This window comes from Tamandua tetradactyla, chromosome 4, assembly GCF_023851605.1.
Source record: "Tamandua tetradactyla isolate mTamTet1 chromosome 4, mTamTet1.pri, whole genome shotgun sequence".
Taxonomy (NCBI): Eukaryota; Metazoa; Chordata; class Mammalia; order Pilosa; family Myrmecophagidae; genus Tamandua; species Tamandua tetradactyla.
In genome coordinates this window covers 77,409,294-77,428,560 of record NC_135330.1, presented here as the reverse complement: position 1 = coordinate 77,428,560, position 19,267 = coordinate 77,409,294, and the positions used below count along the sequence as shown (strand labels likewise).

General features: G+C 37.8%; 1 protein-coding gene across 1 annotated transcript in view; it reads right to left on the bottom strand.

Moving 5' to 3' along the window:
* SPATA17 (spermatogenesis associated 17) overlaps positions 1-19,267 on the bottom strand; it is a 312,689-nt gene that overhangs the window by 267,299 nt on the left and 26,123 nt on the right. The window contains exons 2-3 of the mRNA XM_077157846.1: positions 7,143-7,232; positions 5,962-6,043 (exon numbers count right to left, since the gene is read on the bottom strand). Coding sequence (XP_077013961.1) covers positions 5,962-6,043; positions 7,143-7,232 — 172 coding nt within the window. The remainder of the gene's footprint in view (positions 1-5,961; positions 6,044-7,142; positions 7,233-19,267) is intronic.

Genomic DNA, 19,267 nt, shown 5'->3' with positions numbered 1-19,267 from the left:
TGCTCTAATACTTCTCTAAAAAGTATATGTAGTCAGCTATAAGTCAGAGCTTAATCTTCAATAAGAAGAGACTTTAAAAGAGAGGCAGGACAGATATATAAATTATATTATCTCTTAATCAACATAACATAAATATGTAAAGTGAAGCAGAACAAAACCTCCGCTACGGGTTGTCAATATAAGACAATTGTCTAATGTTTTATTTCTGAAAGCAGCTTCAATAAGTAATGGTTATAAGAAAATTAAGGCTTTCATTGTAAACTATAACTATTATTTCTAAATCCCCAAATGCTCTGTTCTTGGTATAGCCTGGTAGTTCCCTGGAATATTAAGTATCTACGTGACACAGATTTTAGGATTAGTTCTCCAGCTCTGAAAGTCAGCAAGACTCCATACAGCAACTGTTAAAAAAAACTGAAAAATAAATCAACTCTGATTAAAGACATGACTGAAACTGATCTGGTTAAAATTAAAGGAAATCAATATATAAGGTAAAAAAATTGTCTGTATTTTAAAACTTTAACTCTTGTGTGAAACAAACACACAAAAAATACTTATTCTGTCCAAAATTTAAATTTTCTATGGCACACTATCTAATTTAACCTGTTTTTTTAATTTAAACAACCTAATTCAGCTTTATTTAATATGGAATGTAGAATAAGGAATAAAATCTTAATATTCTATACAAGTCAATGTTATCCCCTGATCCATTTCAGAGTATTTTCAGCAGAAAATGAGAAAGTATTTGCAATTTCCCTTGAGAGACTGGAGAAAAATGGAACTATTCAACTTCCTCACCTGGGTAATTCCTGATATTTTCTTAAGCAAGAGGGGCTCCCAATTCAGTGAGCCAAGGCCTCAGTCTTGGGGCTTGCCCTTAGGAAACTTATTTTTGTAATGGCAAAACTGAGCCTACTTATAATTAATGCCTATGGGCCATCCCCAGAGAACCTCTGCTGTTGCTCAAATGTGGTCTCTCTCTAAGCCAAACTCAGACCTTCCTGTCTACATGGGACATGGTTTCCAGGGTGTAAGCCTGGCTCTGGCATCATAGGGCATGGCTTTCAGGGATAAGACCAGTCCTGGCATCATGGGACATGACACCCAAGGACGAGTCTTGCCCTGGCATTATGGGAATAGTTGACCAAAAGGGGGAAAAGAAATTGAGTTTCAATGGCTAAGAGATTTTGAATAGAGTCCAGAAGTCCCTCTGGAGGTTACTCTTTTGCAAGTGGTCAGCCAGATAGTGAAAATTGGCACATTTTGGCAAGCCCCAACCAACAGTTTTTCTGAAAACCTTAAGGATTACCATAGGCTCTATAAGTTTTACTTATTTAGTTTGTTTTTCAGAGACTTAAAGCCTCCAGATTGTTCTAGTGCCCAATAAGCTCTGAAACCCAGAAATAGTGGACTCTCCAAGAACAATAACCAGTTTCATCCCTCTGCTACTTAATAACAATGACCCTTTTTCACCCATGAAGAAGTCAGTAGAGTTGTCATCCAGATATCCCTCAAGAGTGAGAGAAAAATTACCAAATGTGAGGGAGGAATGGTAACTGAGAAATTAAGATTGAATTAAGATGAAAATGGTTGCTTAATCACTATACAGATATTCCTTTTTGCTTTCTGGCATATTAGAGTATACAGAGGAAATTCCTGAAATCTTTGAATTGTAATCCAGCTGCCTTGAACTCTAATAATGATTATATAGCCTTTATCTTATGCCTTTGTGATTGTAAAAACCATGTGACTAACCTTCACTTGTACCCATTTATGAGGATTTTCATCTTCTGATCACTAAAGATAGCCCCTAATGTTTATTAATGAAGGGTCTTAGGTCAGCCCAGAACTACCCCACCCCAAGTTCACAGTCATCTTAATAACTTTGAACTTTGAATCTTGATAAATGAAGCTGGATCTAACCAAAATGGACTCATCAGAGATAATGAGTATGGGGTTAGCCTTGGGTCACATTCCTGTGAGATGTTAATAGTGATCTATAAGTCACCTATATGTCATTATAATACTAAGAATCACACCCATCATCATATTAAGGCCACCATTTTCTTTCTTTCTTTCTTTTTTTTTTTTTTTTTGTATGCTGTACTGCAGAGGTCACATTTCATTCTTTTTCCATGTAAATATCCCATTATCACAGCACCATTTGTTGAATTTTTGTTTGTTGTTTGTTTGAGCAAGTGCATGGGCCAGGACTCAAACCTAGGTCTCCCGCATAGCAGGTGAGAATTCTACCACTGAACTACCGCTGTAGCCCCAACTACATCATCATTTTTTTACATATAATCTGTGACTGTAGATGTAATCAATCTACACATGCTCAATAATTAAATCACCTCTAATTAAATAATCTTGGGCCACTGTGCTCATTATCCTAAAATCTGTCCATCTTATAATGCTGGAAAGCTATCAGAGTTACTACAATTCGGGAAGAGAGATTTTGGGTCGATAGGCCATCTGATCTACTTCATGCCTCGTGATAAACTCCTTTCCTCTTTGAAAAAAAAATGTAGTTTTGGACCTCATTCCAAAGTTCCTGATTTAGTTGATGCAGGAGGGGCAGAAATTTGCATTTCTTTCAAGTTCTCAGGTGATACTGACACACTAATAGGTTGATGCCACTTTTGAAAAGCATTGCTTTAGTTGTACATGAGCACACAATCCAGTCCTTTCACTCTTTTCCCTTTTACTCATGAGCAAACTGAGTGCTGTAGGGTCCACCTCTGTGCATATTAGTGAGTGTGCAATCAACTTGTCCCCCACTCTTTGTTTCTGTTATTGCTCCAAACCATGTAGTTTTAGTAAAAAGGCTTTAGAATGAAAGCTGAGGTCACTATTAACCTCTCACAGGAAGGTGGCCCAAGTCTAGCACCACAGCTATGATCTCTGATTCTTATTCCAAAGAATCTGTTGGAACCACAAATGGGCATAGGAATAATAGTACCAAATGGTGCTCCCTTTCAACCAGAACAGGTAAGTCACCCAAACATTTAAAGCACGTAACCTTGGGAATTTGATGCAAGAATATGCATGGGCAAGTCAGAGTTTATATAACATCTGAACTGAGGTAATAGTGGCCAAAAAGTTACCACTGCAAATATCCTAGTCTTTGTTGGCAAGCCTGCATGCTCAGCTTTGCTATCTGAAACTGTGGCACCTTACTCCAACTGCTTTGACTTCTTAGTCTGTTTCTATGTCCGACTTTGATGAGTAACCAAGCAGCTTTTGCATGGTAGAACCAGAACTATAGTAGTGTGACTTAATCCTAGGACTTAATCTTGACTCATATTGACCCCATTTCATCAGTTCAGAAGAGTCAAAATCTGGACTCAAGCCCTTAACAAAAAACTAATAAGAAACCTGGATGAAAACCGTAACTACAGTAAGGATAATGTGCCACCACTAATTAAATACAGCGGATAAGAGCAATATAACAACATAACCCAACATCTTAATACTGAAGCCTAGAATTTCGTTGAAACTCAACACCTCTCCAGGCATTCATTTTAGTGAGGACATATATCCAGAGGTGATTTCTAGAAAATGGGCATATTTTTTGAACACCTTACAGTTGAGCAGAATAAGATGAAATAGCAGAAACTTTGTTTTTCAACAAATCAACTTAGATGTTTTTAGCACCTTCCATGTGGGATATGAGTTATAGCTATAACCACACACTATTAAAAGTTAAACAGGAGATAACACAAAGTTATGTAATTATGAAAAATGAATGGCATGAACATTAAGAAAATAAAATAACATTTCAGTCAAGAAAAATGACATGAAAAAAGTATGTGGGCTAAAAGTATAAACCTTCTTAAGGGAACTCTCAGTAGCTCTTTTTGACTCATGTAGAAGCGTTAGGTAAGGGCAGCGGTGACCAAAAAAAAAAAAAAAAAAAAAAAAACTGGATCCTGGATTCTGGAGGACTTTCAAGGACTCAAGGAATTTGAACTTTGTGTCAAACTGATGATTTAGAGTAAAAATTACTCTAGCATTTTACTTTCCTGAAACTCACTATAAATAAAATAATTAAATGCAGCTTATTTTCATTCAACATATTTATTCTAGTATTACTACATGCAATAAACTGTTCAAAGAACTACAGGGACTATAGAGATGATCGAGATGTTAATTGATATTTCGTTTAAACTGGCATCTCTATATTTTACATAACTTATTTTTTGTTATTTTGAAAAAGTTCTCTGTTTACAAAATGCTGAAGATGATTTATAAAAAGGTCAGTTGATTTTCATAGGGTTTTAGGGAAGACCCCTAAGGCACTATATGTGAAATAATAATAAATAATTTAAAATTATTTATAATTTAAATAAAGCACCCATAAGTTAATGTCTGAAGACCTGTATTAACAGCCAGCTGTATTGTTTTGTGTTTTGCATGTGTGGGCAACGGGAATCAAACCCAGGTCCCTGGCATGGTAGGCAAGAATCCCCCTGCCACTGAGCCACCATTGCACCACATTATATTGATTTTTGAGACAAGAAAATCCATGCTAACAGTTAATGAGGCTAATGAGAAATATAGTGTGAGTTTGTGGCAGATGTAGAAGTTGGCTTATTTAGCCAGCTGAAATAAAATAATTATTAAACTTTTCTTTGTTTTTTATTATTTTTTTAAAAAATCTTCAATGACATTAGTAGACTGAGAACATGTAGTATTCAAATAGCAGCTGAAATCAAGGGAATTGTATCAGTTTGAGAAGTTTGCACTGAAAGAGAGGTTCGTCTGCAGGGACTGGACTTTCTTCAAGGGTTAGCTCAGAGATGTGTTAAATGATGCTGTTAGTGATTTTGAGAACTGAATAGAGATAATGAAGAAAAAAGAGTAATGTAGTAATGAGGAAAATCATGGTCAGGGAGGTGATGCTGTTAAGGAAAGATTATTTTTGGAGAACAAAAATATGTATAGGACCTCAGATCTACTTTATAATAACATCAGAGTGATTTTAAACCTAACTATAAGCTAAATCCAGAACTCACTTATAAAAGGATAGGGCAAGCATTAATTGTTGAGTATTTTATTTTACTTATTTCATTAAATCTGAAATATTAGGCTTTTCCTCCAACTAGTCCCTGTAGTTTACTAACATGTTTACAATTTCCTTGCTAAAGGTTAACTCACATCACTTTATTATCTTACTTTTTTCCCTCTCTATACCTTTTAATTTTATGAATAGAAAAGCATTTCACTTAGATGCAATTAATCAAGAATGAATGAAGCACAAATTTAAACTATTATAACAGAAAATAGTAACAAATCAGAAAATTAATGAAGCAGGCCTTTGATTAGAAGCATTTCTGCTGAGTATTGAGAAAATGATCTTTTTCTTAATTTCCTAAAACTCTTAACTGAGACATAAGTTAGCATGTTATCATGCTCTTCTGCAGGTCTATCAGAGAATTCAGAAGGCTGTGACATGCTATATTTCTTAGGGCAAATCCTCAAAATATTTTAACAGTCAGTAATAGAACAGAGAGAAATTGTCTTATTTTTATATTTGCAGAATTACTTTTTGATACTACAATTCAACCAATGCTATTGACAGCTGCTATTGGCCAGGCATTACTCTGTGCGCAAGTGAGAAAAAAAAAAAATGAAGATGACAATACTGCCTAGTCCTAAAGAGCTCAAATCTGGAAGTTGGCACTAATTGTCAACAAATCAATACACTGTGAAATGTACTTTAACAAAAGTAAAATGTTCACTTTATTTTGGGTACAAAGAAAGGAGTCAAAAATTCTTCCTGGAAAAATCAGGAAAGGTTTCTCAGAAAAGGTCTCACCCCAAAAATTAAGCCCAAGTTTGCCCTGGTGCAAATATTTATCAGTAATCTCCAAACTACATGCAAATACAGCTGAAGTGAATAGGTAGAACATATTGTACAATACAAATGCTAACATATATCAATTCTATAATGTTTACCTTCACCAACAGTTGATACTGTTTTCGGCCCATGTAACCTCTCCACCATTTTTGAATAACTGTTACTATTTTGTTCAAATGCCTAAAATGAAAAATATCTTTATTATTATTATGCTTTCATTGAATTAGGATATCTCTTAAATATTTGCTTGGATTCTATACCTTTTTACAAATCAGGAAATCAAATTCAAAGCCAAGTTTGCGTGACAGGTAAACAACTATCCAGGATTTCTTCTTGACTTATGATTAAACTTTGAACTTTTAAAAAGTTTCAATTAGTCATTGATAATTATTCTTAAAAGTATTTTTGAAAGAGCATAAAAACAAGTCATAGCAACATATTGAGGAACGAGCAAGGCACTATTGATGTGACTCATTAAAAGCACTTGAAAATAACTGTACTAAGCATAATCTTTTTGAGGTGAAAAACAGATCTCTTGATTCTTTCATATTCCTAACTCTAACCAAGCTAACATCAAGCACGGCTGGTGAATCACAGATGCGGCCCGTTCTGTTATGTTCCTAGTTTGTACAGCAGCGGAAAGAGGAACCTGATTTCACACTCCAAGTTTGTCTATTTGGCTCTACCAGGGAGTTTGAGGAAACATTACACAGTGTAATCCCCAGTTTGCCACTTCACTTATTATGGACTAGACATATTCTTCCTCCACCTTATCTAGGGCACTATCCTTTTGGAATTGAAGGAAAACTGAGAGAAAATTTTTTTAAGCACTGAAGAAAAAGTAGGAAAAGTTAAGTGAGGGTTCTATTTCAGCTTCCCTTTATATTCAGAATGACGTCATTCTGGCATCATCCACCTTCCACCAGCATTATGGAGAGGACTGGAACAGCTTTGTTTTTTGTGTGTTTTCCTTTTTTACTATTAATGAATGAATTCAATTGCTACTAATATAAGCCAAGTCCTTTGCCACATCCTATGGAATTTGAGGTAAAGAATCTGATGAAGTACATTTATGATAGTGGAATTCTTAAATATAGATATAATCGCAATATAATTTAGTTTTCTGGGATGTAAGAAAAGATAACCAGAAATAATATATATTATTTCTCCAAAAGGGCCATCATTTAGCTGATTAACTTCACGGCAAATAAAAGTTTATTTGAATTGAAAAATACATGGATAAATCACATTTTTATCTGAAGTTGCAAAATCAAAATACCTTATGTATGCTCGAACTTGGCATCCTCGAAACCAGCTCTGGATTTTAATTGCTGCATCATTCTCCCATTTTCTAAGTTTATCCACAATACTAAAAAATATATTTTAAGAAGCATTTCATTAGTGACTAATATAATTCTAAAGTCAGCCAACCTGTTAAACTTAATTTTTAATTTTTTCCAAAGTGATCATTATAATTCCAGTGTCATTTTAAATAAAATTAAAATGCTAAATAAAGCAAGCATTTCAAAAATCATGAGCTCTGCTTTAAAACGTAACCTTTCTCTAAGAGGTCATGTGCTTTCAACAACTTTACTTTTTTATTTTTATAATCACCTATTTTGCAACTAATTAATCTGCAAGTAATTTTTATTAAGAATTAAAAAAAGAGATGTGTTATCTTGTCATTATATTAAAAACATAATTATTTGAATTTACCATTTAAATGCCACTGCACATATCATGCCAGACTAAAATGCCTGTATATTTCAAATCAATTCATCAGTAAAAACTGTCTCTAAATAAAATGAATTCATCACAGACTCTCTGTTCTAGATAGAATACTCACAAAGTCCACTTATGGTGAAGGAAACCAGAGGCAGGATCATTGGGTTTATAAAGAGATAAGAAATTCGATCATTAGATTTTACTGATTTATAGCCAGTAAGGGTTTAGTAAAGACTGATCTCCATTTTAAATCTATTAGTTATGACTATTCCCCCTCCCTATTCTCAGTTGATAAAATAATATTGCTTAGACCAAAGCACTGTGGGTGACAGAGTAATTTCTGCCCTAGAATACTGGTTGGCACATTTTTAGCACTTTATATTCACTAAATGAATAAAAGGTGGCTAGACATTTATTTCTTACTTTTAAAAATTGCCACAGAATTCTTGGAAAGGTTACTTTTAGTTTTCATTATATGTCAGGTTAAATATAAAGATGCCATTAAGTATGTATTATAATTGGAGCAAAAACAGAATGGAGAAAAGTACTTCAAACAATGAAATTGTTGGACAATTCTATAAGATTAGCTGAGAGAGAAAGAAAATAGAAGTGGCAACTAAGTCATCAGTAACAAACAGTTGGAGAAACAAGTGGGTGAATTATAATTCTAGATAAGCAGAAATGAGAGTTACCAAGAAAGCTTGGTAGAGAAGAATCCATGAAAGAAGAGGAATGAAAGTGTACACATCAAAGTTGAGAGAATTTGTGCAAGTCAGTGAGATTGCATAAGGTATACTAGAAACTGTGGAATGAAGTGTAAAAATCATACATTGGTATATAAGAAGGCACCATGATAAGCTTATGATTTGATACAATAAAATTTGCTGGAAACAATTAAGAGACAACTGGGAGTGGAAGAAAAGGAAATTTCATTATTGTATGCTTGCACTGTGTACAGTAAATGATAGAAGAGACTTACGCAAACTGTATTCTTGGATATCATTGTACTCCATGTGGAAGAGAAAGTACCTTAGAGTCCTTTCCTCCAGGGAGCATTTCCTGAGTTCCTAGACTAAATTAGGCCTTCCTCTTAGACATTCTTATAGCTCTTCATAGTTTTTAACACAATCAGAGTTACTGATAGTTTAATGATGGTCTCTTTCACTAACCTTTAAACTCCAAAAGGTAGAGATCTTTACTATTTTTCCTATTATTCCCAGTGACCCCATAGTATCTGATCCAAAGTATAAATCAGCTTTTGTTGATGTAAAAGTGAATGAAAGGGGGCGGGCCACGGTGGCTCAGCAGGCAGACTTCTTGCCTACCACGCTGGAGACCTGGGCCTGCCCATGCAAAAACAAAGTGGATGAAGGGGTATAGGTGACAGCCCCTTCCAACATGAAAAAGTTAGAATGGGCATAGCCCAAATACCGGTAAAGAGCGGGATAGAAAGATCAAAGGTGATGGAGGAGTTTTACAGAGACGGTAAGGTTTAACAAATGAGTATGCTTGCTGAATAATTATATTGATATTTCTTTTAGTCTCCAGTATCTTAAAGCAGCTAGAAGTAAAGACCTAAAATTGTGGAATTATAACCCATACCAAACTCTGAAATCTGTTCTACAACTAATGTTGTGCTGTGCTTTGAAATTCATTGCTTTTTTGTATATATGTTCTTTTTCACAAAAAAGAAAAAAAAGTTGAGTACAATGATAAAAAATATTCATTCATTCTAGCCCCCTATTCTGGAGTAGCTAGAAGGAGAAATCTGAGATGATGGTATGGTAGCCCATGACAAACTGCGACCTGTCCTGCAACTACCTTTGAAGAGTGCTTTGAAAACTGTTGCTTTTTTCTTTCTTTGCTTTGTAGCTATGTTATACTATACTTAAAAAGTTTGAAAAAAAAAAAGTGAATGAGGGGGAGTTCTGGGAAGATGGCGCAGTGGAGTGAAACATGTTCACACATGCTCCATAAAACATGATAGTAGTCGGGAGAAAATGCCCAGAACTGAGGTCGTAGGGTGTGAGAAAACTAGGAAGGTCTTCAGGTAGTTTTGGGGAGGAGAGCATCAGCGGATCGCAGCAGAGCGAGTGGGTTGGGTGACCAGGATCCCCACCCCGCAGGGCTGCGCTGCTCCAGGGAGGTGCGATTGCAGGGAACTGACCCTCCTTGGCTCCAGCTTGCATAGCTGCCAGCTGGGGAAACCTCCCACATGGTTGTGGTGGGCAGCCTCGCAGGGAGCCCAAAGGTCAGCGATGGTCCACCGTGGGTCAGACCTTGGGGTTGGGGGACTGATCACCCGGTCCTGGGCGGGAATAGCCGGCCAGTAGTTGTAGTGTCTGGCAGGCCCATAAGCGCTGCGGATCAGCTGATCAGCTAATCCTCCAGTCCCCCTGGCAGAGACCCGCCAGCAACTGCCCCTGGAGGAGCAGCCCAGCCGCTGACCACAGAGACCTGGAGCACACCGACCTCGGGCCAGGAGGGGCGGGGCTAAGGGAGGAGACTCCAGCTTGCCATCTGCCGGCCAGATGAGGTTAGTGCAGGTGGGCTGTACCAGACAGGGAGGGGAGACCTTGAGGGAGGAGGGGGGCTCATGGTCGCCACCTGCTGGGAAGAAGGCATAGGTGTAGGCAAACTACCTCTGCCTAGGTCTTTATTTTTAGTTTTAAATTTTTTTATTATTTTTTCTTCTAAACACTTTCTTTACTTTCCCCCTTTTAAAACATATTTTTATATATTTTTATTAGTAATGTAATTGTCCTTTTCATTATTTTAAAAAACATTTTTATTGATATTTTATATTATATTTTTATTCTTTATTGTCTACTCTTACGTCACATATTTTTTATTATCCATTTCATATATTTTTATTATTACTATTATTGTTTTTCTTTTAAATTTTCTTTCCTTCTGGTGGGCACCAGCCTGACTTCACTCCCAGTGTATCCTCAGATGTCTCCTTTTGATTCTGGTGCCTGCTACCGTTGAGGTGTATTATTGTGGTTCTTGTTTTTGTGTTTCATATTTTTATTATATTATTATTTAACTTTATTATTATTATTATCTCTTTTATATGTGTGTGCATAGGCTGGGAGTCGAGCTTGGTTCTCCTGCCTGGTGGGCAGCCATTCTGCCACGGGAGTACCTGTGCACTCCAGCTTAGCTTCTAATAGGCCCTTAAGCTGCATTTTATCCCCTACATGAGATCCAGACCTTGATTTGGCAGAGAATAACTGACAAAGTGTAAAAGGCAACAGTCAGCGAAATCTAAGGAAATATGAAACTTTAGAAGAGTGAAGGAAATCAACTTGCAAAATAACCATATCAAGATAATCAAATGCCCTGAACCCAAGAGAAAATCACAAAACACATGAAGTCCAAGCAACAATGACCCAGCTCAACAACCGAATCAAAATTCCAGAGGGAACACAGAATATGGAACAACCACTAAAGGATATTTATAAAGAAATAAAGTATATCAGGAAGACCCCAGAAAAGCACAAAGAAGAATTTTGGAATTTAAATAGAAATGAAAGATACAGTAGACCAAATAGAAAAATACTGGAGACACACAATAACAGATTTGAAGAATCAGAAGGAAGAACAAGTGAGCTAGAAGGTAGAGCAATAGAAATAGAGTCCACAAAAGAACAAATGGCAAGAAAAATGGAAAAAATGCAACTGGATCTTAGGGAAATTATGGACAACAAGAGGCACACAAATATAAGAATTATTGGTGTCCCGGAAGGAGAAGAGAACTGTTTTAGTTTGCCAAAGCTTCCAGGATGCAACACACCAGAGATGGATTGGCATTTAATAAAAGGGGATTTATTAGTTAAAAACATATAGTTCTTCAGAGGAAAGGTAGCTAACTTTCAACCCAGGTTCTCTCTTACATGGGAAGGCAGAAGGTAATCTCTGCTGGCCTTCTCTCCAGACTTCTGGGTTCCAACAGCTTTCCCTGGGGTGATTCCTTTCTGCATCGCCAAAGGCCAGGGCTGAGCTGCTAGTGCTGAGATGAGGTATGCTGAGCTGCTTGGGCTGTGCTGCATTGACTTCTCTCATTTAAGCATCCAGCCAATTAAATCAAACATTATTCATTGCAGCAAGCACTCCCCCTAGCCAACCACAGATGTAACCAGTGACAGATGAGCTTTACATGCCATTAGCTCATGACCACAGCAACAGAACTAGGCACCTTCACCTGACCAAGCTGACACCTGAACCTAACTACCACAAGAACAGTAAAGGGTTGGGAGAGTTAATTGAAGATATAATCGGAGATAACTTCCCAACCCTTATAAAAGACATGAATATGCAAATCAAAGAGGCCAAGCAAACTCCAAGTAGAATAAACCTGAACAGGTCCCCACCAAGACACATACAATTCAGACTGTCAGATGTTGAAAAGAGGAACAAAGTCCTGAAAGCAGCAAGAGAAAAGCAATCTACTACATACAAGGGAAAACACATAAGACCGACTTCTGACTACTCAAGGGGTACCATGGAAGCAAGAAGGCAGTGGCATGATATTTTTAAGATCCTGAATGAGAAAGGCTTTCAACCAAGAATTCTTTATCCAGCCAAGTTATGCTTCAAAGGGAGAGTTTAAAATCTTCAAAGACAAAGGAAGAGTGAGAGAACTAGTCAATAAGAGACCAGCTCTACAAGAAATACTGAAGGGAGCCCTGTCAGCTGATAAAAAAAGACAGGAGAGGGAAGTCTGGTGGAGGGCACAGAATTGAAGCATATGAGTAAAGATAAGTTAAAGGAAAAGAGAGAGCGAAGGAAAATAATATACAGATCTGACAAATAAAAACTAAAGGACAAGATGGTAGAGTCAAGAATTACTTTTACAGTAATTGCTTTGAATGTTAATGGACTAAACTCACAAATTAAAAATACAGACTTGACAGAATGGATCAAAAATCATAATTCATCTATATGCTCTTTAATGAGATGCACCTTAGACTCAAGGACACAGATTGAAAGTGCAAGGATGGAAAATGATTCTGTCTGCAAGATGTAGCCAAAAGAAAGCAGGAATAGCTATACTAATAGTGGACAAAGTAGACTTTAAATGTAAAGATGTCATAAGAGACAAAGAAGAACACTACATATTAATAAAAGGGACAATACACCAGGAAGAAATAACAACAATAAATGTGTATGCTCCCAATCAATAAGCTCCAAAGTACCTGAGTGCATACTGGAAAAACTGAAAGCTATAGATTTATCAACAGTATACTACTCTCCACTGTAGATAGAACAACCACCCAACCACACAGAAGACCAACAAGGAAACAGAGAACCTAAACATTAAGATAAATGAATTAGATCTAATAGACACATATAGATCAGCCCAGAACACCAGGATGCACATTCTTTTCTAGCACACATGGAACGTTCTCCAGAACAGATCATATACTGGAACATAAACTGGGTCTCTATAAATTTAATAAGATTAAAATTATCCAAAGCACTTTCTCTAATGACAACAGAATAAAGATGGAAATTAATAATCACTAAAAAACCCAGAAATTTCACAAATATTAACACATTGTTAAATAATCAGCAGGTCATAGAAGAAATTGGTAGAGAAATCAGTCAATATCTGGAGACAAATGATAATGAGAATACAACATATCAAAATTATGGGATGTGGCAAAGGCAGTGCTGAGAGGGGAATTTATTGTCCTAAATGCCTATATTAAAAAACAAAAATGAGCAAAACTTAAGGATTTAACTGCTCACCTGGAGACTTTCGAGAAAGAACAGCAAACTAAACCCAAAGCAAATAAAAGAAGAGAAATAATAAAGACTAAAGCAGAATAACTGGAGAACAATAAAGCAATAAAAAGAATCAACAAAACTAAAAGTTGGTTCTTTGATGGTTCCCTAGCTAGACTAACAAAGAAGAAAAGAGAGAGGACACAAATAAACAAAAATCAGAAATGAGAGGGTTGTTACCAGAGATCATGAAGAAATTTTTTTTTAAATCATAAGAAGATATTATGAACAACTATATGCCAACAAAATAGACAACTTAGATGAAATGGACAAATTCCCAGAGACACATGAATTAACTATTCTGCTTCAAGAAGAAATAGAAGAGCTCAACAAACAATTACAAGTAAAGAGATCCAATCAGTCATTAAAAATCTTCCCACAAAAAAAGCCCAGGACCAGATGGCTTCACAGGAGAATTTTATCAGACACATTTCAAAAAGAACTTACACCAATCCTGCTCAAACTCTTCCAAAGTATTGAAGAAACAGGAATGCTACCTAACTCATTTTATGAAACTAACATCACTCTAATATCAAAATTGGATAAAGATGATACAAGAAAAAAAATTATAGCCCAATCTCCCTAATGAGCAAAAATTCGTAGCAAAATACTAGCAAATCATATCTAATTCTACATTGAAAGAATTATACATCATGATCAAGTGGGATTCATATGAGGAATGCAAGGGTAGTTCAACATAAGAAAATCAATCAATGTAATACAGCACAATAACAAATCGAAGGAGAAAAATCACATGATCATATTGATTGATGCTGAAAAAAGCATTTGACAAAATCCAGCATCCTTTCCTGATAAAAACACTTCAGAAGTTAAGTATCAAAGGAAACTTTCTCAATATCATAAAGGGCATATATGAAAAATGCATAGCCAGCATCATACTTAATGGTGAGAAATTGAAAGCATTCCCCTTGAAATCGGGGATGAAACAAGGATGCCCATTGTCATCACTATTATTCAACATTGTATTAGAGTACTAGCTGAAGCAATTAGACAGGAGAAAGAAACAAAGGGCATCCAAATAGGAAAGGAAGAAGTAAAACGTTCATTATTTGCAGATGATATGATTCTATACTTAGAAAATCCTGAGAAATCTATAGCAAAACTACTTGAGCTAATAAACAAATTCAGCAAAGAGGCAGGATACAAGATAAATGTACAAAAATCAGTAATTTTTCTTTATACAAGCAATGACCTATCTGAGCTGCCAACTAAGGAAAAAATTCCATTTAGAATAGTGACGAGAAGAATTAGGTATCTAGGAATAAGCCTAACCAGGGATGTCAAGGACTTATACTCAGAAAATTACAAAAAATTGCTAAAAGAAATAAAAAATGACTTAAATAGATGGAAATATATTCCATGCTGATGGACAGGAAGGTTGAATATTGTCAAGATGTCAATTCTACCCAAACTGATCTACAGATTCAATGCAATACCAATACAAATCCCAACAATCTATCTTGAAGACTTGGAAAAACTGGTTATCAAATTTATATGGAAGGAAAAGAAAGCTCATATAGCTAAAGATATGTTTAAAAAGAAGAGGAGATGGGGAGGTCTATCACTTCTTAACTTTAAAGCTTACTTTAAAGCCATAGTGGTCAAAACAGCATGGTACTGGCACAAAGACAGAAGGACTGACCAGTGGAATAGAATCAAGAGTGCAGAGACGAACCAGCAAATTTATGGACATTTGATCTTCAATAAGGCCCCCAAATCCACGGAATTGGGACAGAATAGTTTTTTCAATAAATGGACATGAGAGAACTGGATTTCAATAGCCAAAAGAATGTAAGAGGACACTTACTTTACACCCTATACAAAAGTTAATTCAAAATGGATTAAGGACCTAAATGTAAGATCCAGAACCATAAAACTTCTTGAAAAAAATGTAGGGAAACATCTTCAAGATCTAGTAATAGGAGATAGCTCCTTAAAGTTTACACCTAAAACAGAAGCTGTGAAAGAAAAAAATAGACAAATGGGAATTCCTTAAGATCAAGAGCTTCTGTGCCTCAAAGGACTTTGTTAAAAAGGTGAAGAGACAGCCAACTCAAAGAGAGAAAATATTTGGAAGCCACATATCAGATAAAGGCTTGATATCCTGTGTACATAAAGAAATTATACATCTCAACAACAAAAGAACAAACAACCCAATTATAAAATGGGCAGGGGAAATGAATAGGCACTTTTCTGAAGAGGAAATGCAAATAGCTAAAAAGCACATGAATAGCTGCTCATCTTCATTGGCTATAAGAGAAACGCAAATTAGGATGACAAGGAGATATCACCTCACACCTATAAGAATGGCTGCTATCAAACAAACAGGAAACTATAAATGTTGGAGAGGGTGTGGAGAAATTGGAACACTTTTTCAATGTTGGTGGAAATGCAAGATGGTTCAGTTGCTATGGAAGTCAATTTGGTGATTCCTCAGAAAACTAAATATTGAGTTGCCCTATGACCCAGCAATACCAATATTCCTCAACTCAACCAGAAGAGTTGAGGGCAGTGGCACAAACAGTCATTTGCACACCAATGTTCATAGCTGCACTATTCACAATTGCCAAGAGATGGACACAATCCAGGTGCCCATCAACAGACGAGTGGATAAACAAAATGTGGTATATACATATGATGGAATATTATGCAGCATTTAGACAAAAGGATGTCCTGAAATGTACAACAAGGATGAACCTTGAGGACATAATGCTAAGTGAAATAAGTCAGAGACAAAAGGACAGATACTGTATGATTCCATTATTATGACTCTGATAAAGCTGCCAGTGTTTCGGAGCAGATAGAAGGAAAAATCTGAGATGAGGGCATGGTAGCCCTTGACAAACTCTGGGAACTGTTTAGTAGCTGCTTGTTGAAGTGTGCTTTGAAAATTATTGCTTTTTTTCTTTCTTTTCTTTGGGCATATATATATATATATATATATATATATGTATATATATACATATATATACATATATATATAATACATATATTATATTTTACAACTAAATAATGGCTAAAAAGAACTGTAGGCAATTATAGGAATATTAGATAAAATAAATTCTTGAAATAAAAAATTTGAAAATATTTAATAACATAACTCACTACTATAGCAAAGGATATTTATAATAACTTTTTACTTGATAATTTGAGAATACACACAATTTTGATAGTTAATCAAATGATATTTAAGATAGTGTTTAATATTTAGAATTTAAGAAACTCTGATATCTGTGTTTACAGATTTTTCATTCCCTGTTTTAATTTTAAATTGATTTATGAAACATATTGTACAAACAGGCTTTAAAATGATTACTTAGATATATATATTTAAAATATGCCTATGGATAAGCTAACTAAGATATCCATTTTAGGTGGTTTAAGATTTTCATATGTTAATTATAAAAATATTTGTATCTTCATATTTTTCTGAAATCAGGAAATATTTAGTAACATAGGTCATTACTATAGGAATGCACATATTTGTAAGAACTTTCTACTTGATATTTTGAGAACATTCAGTTTTGAAAGCTGAGCAAATGGTATCTAAGTTAGTATTTAATACTTAGAATTTAAGAAACTTGCTATCTGAATTTGTAGATTTTTTTTTCATTATTGCCTTAATTTTAACTTGGTTTATAAAACTTTCTGCACAAACACAGGCTTTACAATGATTATATGGATACTTTACTTAAATATGCCTATGTATAAACTAATTAAGATATCCATTTTTTTTTTTAGCAACAACGCATTTATATGTAAATACGGAGAGTGAGCAGGTTGAGTTCAGCAGCACTAGGATGGGAGCTTCTTTGCAGACATGGAAAGGCCATTCCGAAAGGACATCAGATAATCAATGTTCCCGAAGTGAGTTTTGCTTCTACCTTGCCAAGATGCTGTGTCTTGGGCTGAAAGAAATGTCTCCTTGAGACCTGGATAGGTGATGGGGGTTCAGTAAGGCGAGGCTGCTTCCTCACTTGCCCATGCAAAGGTCAGTTGTTTCCACCAAAGCCAGCAGCGAAAGGGCCCCCTAGCACAGCTGTGCTGCTGTCTCCTCCCACCGACCCACCTGTAGTTTGGGCAGGTGGCCCTTGGTGGACAGAGGGAACAGAAGGGCCCCCTAGCACAGCTGTCCTGCTGTGTCCGCCCTCTGACCCACCTGTCTTTTGGCCAGGTGGGCCCCAAGACCCTTGATGGGTGGAGGGAACTAAAGCGCCCCCATGCACAGCTGTACTGCTGTGTCCTCCCAGCGAACCACCTGTGTTTTGGGCAGGTGGGCCCCGGGTCCCTTGATGGGCACAGGGAACTAAAGGGCCTCCTAGCCCAGCAGTGCTGCCATCTCCTCCCACTGAACCACCTGAATTTTGGCCAGGTGGACTCCAGTTCCCTTGGTCTAAAGAGGGAACTAAAGGGTCCCTGTGCCCATGTTGTGTGCTCTCACCTCCCACTGCTCTTGCACTAGGTAAACCCTGGATGGTTGGTGTCTGTGGAACAGAAGTGATGCTGTCTCTACCGCTCGGCCCTTCCCCAAAGTTCAGAGCTCTAGACATGGAACTGGGTGGTGGGGCGGGCACACTGACCCCACAGCCTGTAGTTCCCTTCAGGGCTGCACGTCCTGTAAAGACAAGTGGTCCTCTATCAGTCTTTGCACCCAGTGAGCTGCTATCCTCAGTGCTGGGCATCCCCGTGGCAGTAGCAAAGCCAGGAGCCAGGTTTGTGTCATTGGTGGCAGCACCTGTTTTGTTTCCATAGGCCCTCTTGGTGCCGACAGGGATCCCAAAGGTGAGACGTGGGGGTGTGAGTCCTGAAAACACTGGTTCTGTCATGCTGCCACTGGGTGGCTGGGCAGCAGGAGAGCTTACGCCTGCAGCTTGTGGTGGTGCTGTCAAGTTTGCCAGAGAGTAAGTGGGGCCAAAGCTGGTGGCTCCCAGCTGCTGCCCGATGGAGACCCCAAACGTGGGCTGAGGAGCAGCTCCTGGGGCAAACGGTAAGGCGTAATGTTGCAGCTGGGGTCCTGGCTGGCTGTGACATCAAGCCAGTGCAGACTTGGCTTCAGGCAGTGCTGACATTCCGCCGTGTGTTTGTAGAAGTAGGAAGGGCATTGAGAAGTGGCAAGATGTTCTTCCAGGAGACAGGAGGAGACTGGTGATGGATGACAGCCTGCGAAGGGGGTGTGGTGTCCATAGGCTCAGGATCAGATGCAGCCTTGGATGCTGGGTGTGCCAATTGCTGCTGGCTGGATGGAAGGTGGCCAGAGATGCAGTGATGGAGAAGCCAGCGAAGACAGGAGGACCGCCAAAAGTGGCTCTCAGCGGCTGTCCTGGAGGGGCCCCAAAGATGGGCTGAGGCGTGATTCCTGAGCCAAAAGGAGGGGTGAAGATTGAGGTGGGTGCACTGCCCTTAGATGCACGTGGGCCGATGGGGCCAGGTGCCTTTGCAGAGGGTGTCCAGTTCATCGTCTGATGGGCATGGGGAAATTGGAAGGAATTCCCAATGGGGCCTGGGGGAGACCTGAAAATGACAGCCAGGGAAGGGGGACTGGTGTCCATAGCCGTTTCCCCAGAATCTGAGGCAGGCTGGGAGGCCCAGTGTGGAAATAGGCTGGCCGTGGTGGTGGTGGAAGAGGCCATGGGAGCAAGGAGGGGCTGGCTGGTGAAGCCAGAGGTGCTGGTGCCAGGGACTATGGGTGGGGTCGGTAAGATGAAAGGCACGGGGTCTACACACATAGGGGTGGTGACTGACTTCTGAGGGTCGGTAAGATGAAAGGCACGAGGTCTACACACATAGGGGTGGTGACTGACTTCTGAGGGTCGGTAAGATGAAAGGCACGGGGTCTACACACACAGGGGTGGGTGACTGATTTCT